The 13,178-nt window shown below is 38.7% G+C and overlaps 1 protein-coding gene across 3 annotated transcripts in view; it reads left to right on the top strand.

The window, feature by feature from the left end:
• kcnab2a (potassium voltage-gated channel subfamily A regulatory beta subunit 2a) overlaps nt 1-13,178 on the top strand; it is a 250,821-nt gene that overhangs the window by 74,458 nt on the left and 163,185 nt on the right. Inside the window, exons 2-3 of one of the 3 annotated variants that reach the window (XM_048614845.1) lie at nt 4,928-5,061; nt 10,648-10,689. In XM_048614845.1, coding sequence (XP_048470802.1) covers nt 4,985-5,061; nt 10,648-10,689 — 119 coding nt within the window. In that variant the 5' untranslated portion in view covers nt 4,928-4,984. Of the gene's footprint in view, nt 1-4,927; nt 5,062-10,647; nt 10,690-13,178 lie in introns of those variants that run through there. The other 2 variants (XM_048614846.1, XM_048614847.1) reach the window with 2 other exon arrangements.

The following is a 13,178-nucleotide window of genomic DNA, read 5'->3' as shown; positions in this document are numbered from 1 at the left end:
TGGATGATTGCTCTGTATTTCCCTATGTTACTAGCAATTGAAGGGCGCTCATTCTTTCTGGTGGTCATTAGTAAGAGACAGTAATTGTGTTTTTGTCTTTGAAAATTCTTTGTAAGACATTGGAATATTGTCTCATTTATTTTAAAAGGTGGAACAGATTATACATGAGATCAGTATAATTCAGTTAAAAATTATTCAACAAGAAAAATGAAAGCATTGAAGTTGCTTTGGCAGGCTGACCAACAGAATATATCTGAACAAGAACAGAAATTGCTGGAGTAACTCGGCAGGTCTAGTAGCATATGTGGAAAGAAAGCAGAATTAATGTTTTGGCTCCAGTGACCCTTCCTCAGAACTAACAGTAGCGAGGAGAATGTGATACAGATGCTGAAGACAGTGTGGGGGAGAAAAGGAGTATGAGATACCTGGAAATGGAGTTCAGAGATGGAGAGAGAGAGAAAAAACAGCAGTTAGGCAGACAAAGGGATGCATAATGGTGAGCCAGGAAGAAAAGATGATAATACGGACCATTAGAAGGTGAAAATGGGTTGGCTATGATGAAAGCAGTCTGTGTGATGACCGGGCCAGGGATGTGGGAGTGGGCAAAGGACCACCATGTCTTTTACCCACTTCCACATAAAAAAAACTTTCATTTCCGTCAGCCACCTTTAGACAGTAGTAAACTATATGAACAGTGGTAAACTAATTGTTTTCCATTTCTGCCTTGTGTCAATCTACAACAATTATGATCCAAAATAATCTGACTGTCCTGAAAATGTAGATATTACAGGTACCTACATGTATCTTTAATGCTAATTTAACACTTAAATATTTACCCTGTGTATTTGGCTATGAAGGCATAGCCAGATTGTGTTCTTATTCAAAATTGTACTTTAGTTGTTCATGGGAGTTGGGTGGAAGAGGCAGCATTACTGACTTTCAGTATTTGCCTTGAGAATATGGTGGTGAGTAGCTACCTTGAACTGCTGCAGTTCATGTGATGTAGATATGTCCACTTGGGAGTTCCATGACTTCGGCCCAGCAATACTGGAATGGCACATATATCCAATATATGTGTGGCTTGGAAAACTTGCGTGTGGTGGTGATCCAGTGCATTGCTTCTCTTGATCTTGGGTAGTTGTGGATTTGAAAGGAGTGGCTGCAGGAAGCTTTTGGCAAGTTGCTGCAGTGCAGCTTGTAGATGGTGCACACTGCCACCGTATGCAGGTGTTGAGTGAATGCTTACGGTAGATGGTTCAGTGTTCCAGTCAAGTGGATTGTTTTGTTCTCAATGGTGGTGAACATCTTGCGTGTGCCTAGTAGGTGATAGACGGGCTTTGGAAGTCATTGAAATGAGTTCCTCATCACAAAATTTCCAACCTTTGACATGCTATTCTTGCTGCCGTGCTTATTTGGCTGCCTCAGATAAGTTTCTGGCCAATGATGACTGTTAGTGTTTTGGTGAGGAAGTCTAGAATAATGTTGCTGAATCCTGCAAGATGTGATTCAGTACTGAAGGTGCTGAATCTTTGCTTACACTTGTGGTGCAAATGTTGTCACTTCTCAGCAGCCTAAGACTGAACGTTGCCCAGATCTTGCTGCACAGTATCTGACTAATTGCAAATAGAATTGAACAATGCATTCATCAGCAAACATTCTTACTTCTGATCTTCTAAGGTCAGTGTTGAAGTGGCTGAAGACAGTTGGGCCTGGAACACTACCCTAATGAGTAATTCCAGCAGCATTGAACTGACATTAATGAGCTAAAGAGCAAAACCACCTTTTGGGATATGACAAGCCCGTGGAGAGCTTCCCCATTTACTTCAATTTTATTAGACTTCCTTGATGTCATGCTCAGATAGTTGCTGCTGTAATATCAAAGGCAATCATTCTTTCTTCACCTCCAGAACTCAGCTTTTCGTCATGTTTGCAACAAAGCTGTAATAAGGTTTGGAGTCACACATCTTGGCAAGAATCCAAACTGACCATATGTAGGCAAGTTAATTTCAAGTAAGTGTTTCTTCATTGAGTGTAGACAGATGTGATGATTATTGGCTGGATTGGATTTATTCTGCTTTTAGTGGACCAGACATACTTGGATAATTTGTGATTTTCTTAATAAATAGTGAAATGGCTCAAAGGCCTGAATGGCCTATTCCTGCTCTCAAGTCCTATGTTTCCATTTTGGTCAAGTGTAATATTGTTAGAGCTGGATCACCTTGGCTAGAAGTGTTGATAGTTTTGGAGCATTACAGCCAAGATGTTGTCAGACCCCAGCTTAATTGGTTTTTAATATCATAAAGAGTGAACAAAATTGGCTGAATAGCAGCTGTTATGCTGGGTGTGCAGCTGGCCACCGGTCAAGTCTGAAATGGATCATCCACTTGGCGTTTCTGACTGAAAGTGATTGTGAATGCTACAGCTTATCTTTTGCACTTGCATGCTAGGCTACACCACTATTGAGGATGGAATTATATAAAACCACCTCCTTCAATTAGTTCTATTGACCACTGGCATTCATGACTGGGTTTAATTTGTTGGTTGTGGGATTATCTGCTCTGTTTTAACAGATTGCTTCTGTTGTTTAGCTTGAATATAGTCTTCTGTTTTAGCTTTGCCCTTTAGACTTGCCTGAAAGCACGCCAAGAGCAGCATCTTACACTTCCAAGTCAACCAATGTTGATGGTAATATTAAATTGAGGGACAGGCCTGAGGTTTTATTCAGATTGTGTTGGACTGTTGATGCTACTGATGGACTACAATACCTCATGAATGCTCAGCTTTGAACTGCTAGGCCCATTCTGAATCTATCCCATTTAGTATGTTGATTGTACCACACAAACACACAAGATGTTGTCCTTGTGAAGATGAGATTTCATTTCCACAAGAGCTCTGCATTGTCAAATTCTTTTGGATAAATGCATTGCCTACTATCTACATTAATATCCATCTTCATTAATTAGGGGAGGCAATGGCCTAATGGTATTATTGCTGGACTGTTAATTCAGAGATCCAGATAATGTTCTGGGGACCTGAGGTCAAATCCTGCCACAGCAGATGATAGAATTTGAATTCAATAAATATCTGGAATTAAGAATCTAGCGATGAACATGAGTCTATTGTTAAAAACCAAAAAAACTGCGGATGCTGTAAATCAGGAACAAAAACAAAGTTGCTGGAAAAGCTCAGCAGGTCTGGCAGCATCTGTGAAGGAGAAAACAGAGTTAACATTTTGGGTCTGGTGACCCTTCCTCAGAACTGATAGTAGCTGGGAAAACGTCAGTTTATATGCAGAAAATAGGGAGGTGGGTGGAGTAGGGAGTAAATGATAGGATAGAGCCCGAAGAAAGAGAAAGACAGTTGGACAGACAAAGGAGTTGCTAACAATCAGGCTGGGAGGGTGAATAGTTGTTTATGGGGACTGTTAGTGACTAACAACAGGGAGTGTGTAATGGCAGGCTATGTGGTAACAAAGCCTGGTGTGTGGGGTGGTGGGGCTGGGACATGGGAGAGTTTAGGCCCTAAAATTATTGAACTCAATGTTGAGTCTGGAGGGCTGTCGGGTCCCCAAGCGGAAAATGAGGTGTTGTTCTTCCAGCTTGCGTTGGGCTTCACTGGAACACTGTAGCAAGCCACAGACAGAGGTGTTGGCCAGGGTGCAGGGTGGTGCTTTGAAGTGGCAGGCAGTGGGTAGTTCAGGGTCTTTTTTGCGAGGAGAACGTAGATGTTCTGCAAAGCAGTCGCCAAGTCTACGCTTCGTTTCCCCAATGTAGAGGAGACCACATTGTGAGCAGCGAATGCAGTAGACTAGATTCTGGGAAGTGCAGGTGAAGTGTTGCTTCACCTGGAATGTATGTTTGGGCCCTTGGATACTGGGGAGGGAGGAGGTAAATGGGCAGGTGTTGCACCTTCGCTGGTTACAGGGGAAGGTGCCCTAGGGCTGTGGGGAGGTGTTGGGGGTGAAGGATGTATGGACCAGGGTGTCCCGGAGGGAACGGCCCCTGTGGAAGGCGGACAAGGGAGGGGAGGGGAATATGTGTCTCGTGGTGGCATCTTGCTGGAGGAGGCGGAAATGGCGTCTGATGATCTGTTGCCGGCAAAAGTGCAACACCTGCCCATTTACCTCCTCCCTCCCCAGTATCCAAGAGCCCAAACATACTTCCAGGTGAAGCAACACTTGCTACAATGTTCCAGTGAAGCCCAATGCAAGCTGGAAGAACAACACCTCATCTTCCGCTTGGGGACCCTACAACCCTCTGGACTCAATATTGAGTTCAATAATTTTAGGGCCTAAACTCTCCCATGTCCCAGCCCCCCACCCCACATAGCCTGCCATTACACACCCCCTGTTGTTAGTCACTAACAGTCCCCATTAACAACTATTCACCCTCCCAGCCTGATCGTTAGCAACTCCTTTGTCTGTCCAACTGTCTTTCTCTCTCTTCGGGCTCTATCCTATCGTTTACTCCCTACTCCACCCACCTCCCTATTTTCTGCATATAAACTGACGTTTTCCCAGCCACTATCAGTTCTGAGGAAGGGTCACCAGACCCGAAACGTTAACTCTGTTTTCTCCTTCACAGATGCTGCCAGACCTGCTGAGCTTTACCAGCAACTTTGTTTTTGTTCATGAGTCTATTGTTGATTGTTGTAAAAACCCATATGGTTGACTAATGTCCTTTAGGGAAGGAAACTGCCATCCTTACCTGGTCTGGCCTACATGTGATTCCAGACCCACAGCAATGTGGTTGACTCTCAACTGCCCTCTGGGCAATTAGGGATGGGCAATAAATGTTGGCCCAGCCAGTGACATCCTCATCCTGTGAATGAAAAAAAAACCCACCAAGTGCAATCAAGTAATGAGCTTTTGTCTGAAAATGTAGTTCCTAATGTCTTTGTCTCTGTCTCTGGTTTTCTGTTGCTGCAGGTTTTGCAAGTGACAGTGTGAGACAATACCATACCTTTGACTGAAGCTGCTGACCTGATGTATCCAGAATCAACCACGGACTCTCCAGCTCGACTTTCCCTAAGACAGACAGGCTCTCCGGGCATGATTTACAGGTGAGGCATGTGAACTCATAAGTGAATTATAAATAGGCTGCAGTCATTCCAGGCATCATTTAGTGATGTCAAAGTTATAAATGAGGCACTTGTGCATTGAGCAAACTTTGTATTAACCGGCACCGTTGGGACCAGGAGCGTGCCAGTTGATCAAATACTCCAGCTGATCATGAGGTCCACATAATCAATGTAAAGCCACACACTAAATAATAGAAATGTAACGTGTGGAGTATAAACATCAGTAATATACTTAATTCGCAGCATAAACCACTTCAATAACTCAACTTAGCAGCAGAGAGCCTTCTCATTCACACCCTCAACTGACTACATGGATATTGTGATAATAAACTAAACTTCTGGTATTTCAGGTATATAATTTTTGTCGGTTTATCACGAGTGCTGGTTCATAAGGTGCCGGTTAAAACAAAGTTTGCTGTATATAGTATGCGGATAAATATCCTAAAACCTTTCAGGGGTTAAGACAAAAAGTGCTGCTGCATCAAAGGTTGCAGTTTTAGAAACAAGTGGTCAAAATCTTGGTTTAAGATCTTAAAATGAGGAGAAGGAAAGGTAGAAGAGTTCAGGTGAAGAATTGTAGAGCATGTCGAGGTCAGATGATTGAGGGGGGATCTCATAGAGACTTATAAAATTTTAACAGGACTGGACAGAGTAGATGCAGGGAAGTGTATGTGTCCAGAACCAGGGGTCACAGAATGAGGATTCGGGGTAGACGATTTAGGACGGGATGAGGAGACATTTCTTCACCCAAAGAGTGGTGAGCCTGTGGAATTCATTACCACAGGAAGTAGTTTATGCCAAAACATTGAATGTATTCAAGAGGCGACTAGGTATACCACTTGGGGTGAATGGGATCAAAGGTTATGGGGAGAAGGCAGGATTAGGCTATTGAGTTGGATGATCAGCCATGATTGTGAAGAATGGTGGAACAGGCTCGGGCCGAATGGCCGCCTCCTGCTGCTATCTTCTTTGTTTCTATGAAGCCTTAGTGGTCAAAGAATCAGTTCACAGTGCTGGGCCAAAAATGTGGCTCAGTGAAGATCACAGGTTAAAGCTGTTTTCTAGGCACTTAACCTAGTTCTGATGCATTGGTGTTGTACTGAAAGATATCTCCTCTAATGCAAAACATTGTATCAATTTTATAGTGAAGTGTCAGCCTGAATGACATAATCAAGTACTGGATTGAGGCTTGAACACGTGACCAACCAAGATGGTAGATGAAATTGTAATACAGCTCAGTCATGAGTTCATTGAATGATGGAGCAAGCTTTGGGCACTGAATGATCTACACTTGGTCCTGTGTTCCTTTTAGCTCGGGTAGGAGGGCTACCACTGAGCAAAGGCTACAACCAAAAGGAAAAGGCAGTAAGAGGTCACAAAAGCAGACAAAGGGAAGGTGGTGAAGGGATTGTAATGAAAAATTCTCACTTTCACTTAAATACTTTGACAATGAAGGAGCACTGGAGATTGACAAGAACAGTTTTGATAGGAGAATGGGACAAAGAGTGGAATATAACCCTGATGGCCATATTTTGAATGAATTTGACTTTATTTACTATGGAATTCAAGAGATTGGTAAGAAAAATGTTCAAATCAATCTGGAGGGGGCAAAGTTCTAGATTGAGTTTGATTTACTGTTCCATTATTCTCCAAAAGAAATCTGATTTGTTTTCAGCATGCATCAGCCAATTGGTGCCAATTTGTCATGCTTATGCAGTTAATTTTGTAGTTTTAAGTGCTTATCTTTATTAAGCTCCATTTGAGTGGAACGCCGCCAAATGTGTAGGATCAGAGCAGGTGCTCCAGCTGAGCGCAGGCGAGCATTGTGAAGTCGTTTTAATTAATAAACCTGAATGAAGAGCTAATGCCTTTGTATATGATGCCAACAAAACGGAAAGAAGAAAGTAAAAAAAAAAAAAAATTGGAAATAGCAACTTTGGGTTTTAAAAACCTGAAAACATCTGAATCTATGAGAGGATGATTTGAAGTAAGACGTAGTACATCGTACTTTCAACCATTCGTGCAAGGAGGTAGAGTTGTTTAATTTGAGAGTACACAAGTGGAAAGCTGGTTGATTTAGACTACAATTAGTAACCAGTTTCGCTCAATTGAATTGCTGTTAATTTTAATTTAGCCTGAAAATGTTTCTGTAACTGTTGACTTGATCAATTGAGCTGGATGTGGTAGTAATTATTGGGCCTATAGATGATAGATGTCATAGCTATCCCTTGTTCCTGGTGCACTTTCTCTTGCAGCCCACAAGGGGCTGATGTGTACTGCAAATTTCTACCTCTACTTCAGGAGCCTGCTTGGAGAAATTTTTGCTTTTGTAAATTACTGAGGGTGTGTTAAGTGATTCGTAGTCTTTAATTTTTCAATGTTATGATCAGAATTTTATAATATTGCACATAATTTGTGCTAAACATAAATTGTGTAATATGTGTATAAATAAAAGTTGTGAAATATGCACACTACTTTTTGGAAATATATTTATGTAATTTCATTTTGCTTTTCCTGTGACCCAGTGTACTGCCAATCTTGTAATAAAGATTTCTGACAGAACTTATTCATAAAAATACAATATCTAACTATGACGGAATACTCAAAATCTATATCTATGGTACTGGTTTGCTACATTTTTGGTACCCAACTGATTGATATAAAGTACTTTCATGAATGTAATTTCAAATATGTCAAGTCTATTACCTGGGCCTTCAGAGGAAGTGTTGTTGACAATGGAAGCTTGTTTCATTCTAACAGGGAGGAACGAAAAAGCAAGGCAAATAACTCTTTCTCTTGTCAACCTGCATAATGGTAGTTTTACATTACATCCCACAGATGACTGTCTGCCTCATCAGGCAGAAGAATAGTATGTGGAATAGGAAGGAACATCCTAAGTTGCGATTCCAAAACAATTTTGTGCTGACAGACTTCTGTATTTATTGTACATTTTCATTTAGTTGGGAGGAACCGGTTAGTATTCTTCTATAGAAGTAGTCCTACCAACATTCTTTTGGGGCCTTTTGAATATTCATTACTCAGGAATCTATTGTAATGTGTTTCAGTATTCCCTCATTGTAAGTTCTCTCTAAATTCAACAGAATTTTAAAGTAGATTAAAATGTTTTGTTGTAGAAACACCTGTAGTTTTACAGAAAGTTACTCAGCTAAAGATAATGCAATAAAATATCTAATCTTGTTAGAAATAATTAAAGTGTTTAAGCTTAAAGGAATTATATCAGAAATGCATTTATTATTGATATTAAGTTTAAGTTTTATTGATTTTTGTTTTATCTATGTTGGTAGTTTTATATGTGTTACAAATTTAAGTGTCTGCATTTGGTCTCCTCACCTTCCTAAGTAAAGGAGGATACCTCATTGCCAATATGATTGCTGTATAGGTTCAACTGCTTTGCATTTCAGTCTTGTCTTATCCTGCTTTGCAAATTTGAGGATCCTTCTGATGTGAGCCTGAGACTTGCGTTCCCACCCAGTGTAGGGTGGTTAGATCAATGACACACAGTTACTGATAAATGCTTCATTGCCTCACAGACATTCTCAGCAAAAAAAACTCTTCCAGGACAAGATGTGGAGTTTGACATTGGCCAATGTCTAATATTCCAATTTCTTGACTGTGCAATTTCTAAGCATGAATTAAGAGCAGCATGGTTTAAGGTTACCACTTTAGAGAGAGACTAAGCTATTTTTTCCTCATTGTAGGATAATATTCGTGAAACAAAAACAAAATTCACAAACAGTGATCAATTTATGATCAGTTAGAAATGGAAAATATTGCTGAATTTGCTCTGGTGTTTAAAAATATGGTTTTACAACAGCTGCAAAGTATATAAACTTCACAGAAAACTTTGAATCAAAAAATATCTTGACTGTTGAAAAATCTTTGGTTTCTCCTTCAATTTCCAATGTTTGTTTTGAGGAGCAATTATTTCTTAAATGTGCAGTTATACCTTAAAAATTAGCTATGTTGTGATGACAGCTGTATCCATCTTATACATTGGAATGGGTTTTAACTAACTGCAATCCTGGCACCTTGTACCTGCAGTGTTATTTTATGGTCACGTCCTGTTTTAAAGTTGTTTACCATTGCTATTTACCACTATGACAATAAATCATATCTTCCCAGTAGTTTAAATGATATTATAATTTAATATCAATAGAATGTGTCTCTTTTATTTCATGATAATTTTCTTTGAACAATGAGCATCAAATTATTTGTGACATTGCAAAACTGGTTATGCACTTTTTAAAAAGTAAAAAATGTTTTAAACATATATCCCCAGATGCTAGTAATGATGATTTTTGTTTACTTTTTTGGGTTCTACTTATTTTTATTCAGCAGATATAATTGATATTTGTGTAACTTTATATTTTATTTGCCTTATCTCTGATTTTTGCCAGGCATAACAAGACTAGAGATTGGGAATATTTCTGTCCAAATTTACAAATGGCTCAGTGTGTTATATCTGTAATTATTTCTGTGTAACTTTTATTTTTCTTCAGTGGAAATTTGATTTAAATTTGTATTTTTCTCCCCAGTTGGGTTCTGGGTTAACATGAGAATTTTTTTTATTATCACATGTAGCTGCAAAACCCAAAGTTTGTGAATGAATTAGTTAGCTTTCTAATTGATTGTTGCATTGTTCTTCATGAAGTATTTTGTCTATAATGGTGGATTGATACAATATGCAAATTGGTATGCATTTCACATTAAAAAAAAATTAATATACACATTAATGTATATTTGTATATCTGTTTATAGTTCACTAATTTATATGTTATGAGGGTGATGTTTATTTATAGCAGTGAAATACAGTAATGTTTTTCATAATTTCCTCTGTGTAATGTCCTAAATTGTATCCATAAATCTGGGACCTACAGTGTTTCACATCTGTGAGTACAATGTAACCATTTAGGTCAAGTATGTGCAAAGATTAACATCAATTAACATAAAACAGATTATTTTGTCATTGTTGTTTGTAGGAGCTTGCTGTGTGCAAATTGGTTGCAGTGTTTCTTACATTGCAGCTGTGACTTCAATTCAGATATACTTCATTACATGTAACGTGCTTTGGAATATTCCGAGATGGTGAAACACATTATTTAAATTCAATTTCTTTAATTAATTTCTTAGAATCCCATTTTGATTTGGGATTAAATTTTATTAATGTGTCTCCAATCCCTCCCCCTAAAATTCTGTTAATGCTTATAGCCAGTCAAGCCATTTTGTTTGTATTCAATTCTTCAAATTTATTAAGAAATTTCTTCTTTTCCCATATTCTGTGAGAACACTAAATTGTAGCTAAATGTGGCTTTTCCGTACTTGGGGAAAACCTTTGATGACTTCAGAGAAAAACACTGGTGAAGCAGAAGTATTCATAAAGATACACCTTGCAAAAGACTTTTGCTAAAATTGTATATTCAGTTAATCAAATGAAATGGTACTCTTATTTTCCTATGTTTAGATAAGAGAAATATTATTGGCGCTCTGCAAATGTCTGCTCTTTGAATTATGATATGGACTCTCTTTCTTTTGTTGTGCTATCTGAAGTGCCCGATATGGGAGTCCGAAACGTCAGTTGCAGTTTTACAGGTACTTCATGCAGACAGCATGTTTCTCAATCACACAGCTTGCTTCCATTTGTGCTTTGCTATAGACTGCATGTGCTATTTATTCCATGTTCATCTATATTGTGTTTAGTTTGTATTTGTACCAATGCAACAGCTCTCACTGTGTAGGTGTTTTTGAACTGGATTTCCTTTGCACCTGACAGCATTTTGTGAAGTAAGGTGTTCATCATTGAAATATTTTTAAACACTGTGTCAAATGAGATCAAGCTACAATGTTACTAATTGATTAATTTTGTTAATTGATGCACAATAGCTCTTGCTGTACTCGGAGGATTAAGAAATGTTGTTTATGATTCTGCAGTAAGTTTAACTAATTTTTTAAAAAATGAATAGTTGAGTTGTCTCGACAAGAAAGGCAACAAATTTGATCCCTGATCATTACTGAGCGAGCTAATCTCTGGAGCAATATTTATGATGCTATAGTTGACTTTACTACTAACTCGTTTAAGGGCAGGTATGTCGACTAGGATTTTCACTCCTTATGCCTATCCAGCAGTTGTACTGGCAGTGCACATTTCAGTATTGTATCCGTCTGAGATTTTGATGCCGTTGCTGTTGAACGGGTTGTCGATATGAAACACTAGAATTGTAATAATGGCCATTTGGATGAGATGTGGGAGGAAAAGGGAAACAGCAGAACAACTTAGAAAAGAAGAGAGGATTTGCTAGCAAATAGCTACCACAGAAAAGAAAAAGGGCTAGAAATTAGGAACTTGAATATAATATGAAATAGTTGAGTTTTTGAGTTTTTACACTTTCTTCCCTGAAGTCTGATTTTTGTGTGCTATAATTAGCAGTGTTTTAGTTTTGGATAATTTTGAATATGTTGGTACTTTGCAAGACTTGTTGAAACTTTCAAATTAGTTTTTGAAGATTATTGTAATTTCCATGAAGTCAATTTTTTTTTTCCCCAAAGTGGGTTTGTAAGTAATACTTTTGTAAATAGCTGGTCCATTCCAGGCTGTCTACAACAGTGTCAGAAACTTCTAGAAAACTATCACTGGAAGTTAAAATTATAGGAATTATGTTTAAATACTGTTCTGAAAATATTTCTGATGCCTCACTGTACTTTTAGTTTGATTATGTCAAAGTTTAAGGGTCCCAACTTGCACTACAGAATCACGAAGACAATAGTTATTAGAAGTAATTGCCAATTTCATTGGCTGTGCGAGGTTTCACTATAGCTTTGATGTAATTTCACTATAACTGGAATTTTAAGTAATTACATGGTAAATGATTTGGGGAGCTTGTGCTTATTTGACTTAAGTAAATTTCACAACAGAATTCACTACAAGCAGATCCAATGGTAAATGATTTGTGTCTGTAGTTTCTAGGACTAACTGCTAATCTAAGAGTTTGAAAGCTGTCCGTAGGGGTTATATAGATTACATAATCTTAGTAGATTAAAGGTGCCCACCCTAGGGCCTGCCAGCACATTTCGTATGGCCCAACATTTATTTTACCAGTAGACAAATTTACGGCTCATTTAGCTTTCTTCATTCTCCTAATTATATAACCTTATCAAGATCATAGACCGGGTTAAAAATGTTAAGTGAAAGTTTATTATTTTTGAATTTTTAAATTTTATTTATAATTTATTTGAAGTGGAAGTTTCAAATACTATACAACGGAGTGGAAGAACTTGCAAGGAGTTGAACCTCCAATCAGAGGTTCTTTTTCTCCTTTTTGTGTGCTGCTGTAACCTTACTGGTGAGCCTATCAACAGCAGATGTAGGTGAGTAACAGCCTGTGATTGGAGGAGCAGCAAGTAGCCTAAGGCCTGGAGCTATGGCAGTGGGTCTGCCAGACGGGTCTAGGAACAAGAAACCTTCAGGGAGAGTCCGGTTTGGGAAGGACAGATGTCCTTGTTTACTGCAGAGACAGTCATTATCTTTCTGAAATTTGTTCACTGGCTCCCTGAGGAAGTGAACAAATTTCAGAAAGATAATGAAATGTGCACATGCCCTCTCTTTGCAAAAAGTGTGACCACCCACGTGATAGATAATCAGTTCATGATCTCATCTCATTTTGGCACCCTGTCTCAATTAGAATTGAAAGATATGCTGAAAACAGTCAGGTCAGTGTGTGTTTTTCTTTGCTGATTGATGGAATCTCTATTCTTCATCGAGAAAATTGTTTGCTGAAAATAATCATCAACAGTCTCTTGATTCGAGAAGAGTATCTCCTTAGGAACATGTGTTTTTGCTGTGGGTATCTATGACTAAACAAATTGATTCTCAACCTGAAATCTTTGTGTATATGGGACAGGGTGCAGGATTGCTTTCTCTTCTTTCCTTCTTGGCTGCTACTCTGCCTCATCATTAACATATTCAAACTCAGCTTGATGGGCAATTTGTATCAGAGATAGTAGGAACTGCAGATGCTGGAGAATCCGAGACATCAAGGTGCAGGGCTGGATGAACACAGCAGGCCAAGCAGCATCATAGGAGC

The sequence above is a fragment of the Rhincodon typus genome, chromosome 31 (genome assembly GCF_021869965.1).
Source record: "Rhincodon typus isolate 14 chromosome 31, sRhiTyp1.1, whole genome shotgun sequence".
Taxonomy (NCBI): Eukaryota; Metazoa; Chordata; class Chondrichthyes; order Orectolobiformes; family Rhincodontidae; genus Rhincodon; species Rhincodon typus.
The sequence above is the reverse complement of the archived record's forward strand: the minus strand, read 5'-3'. Positions and strand labels throughout refer to the sequence as shown.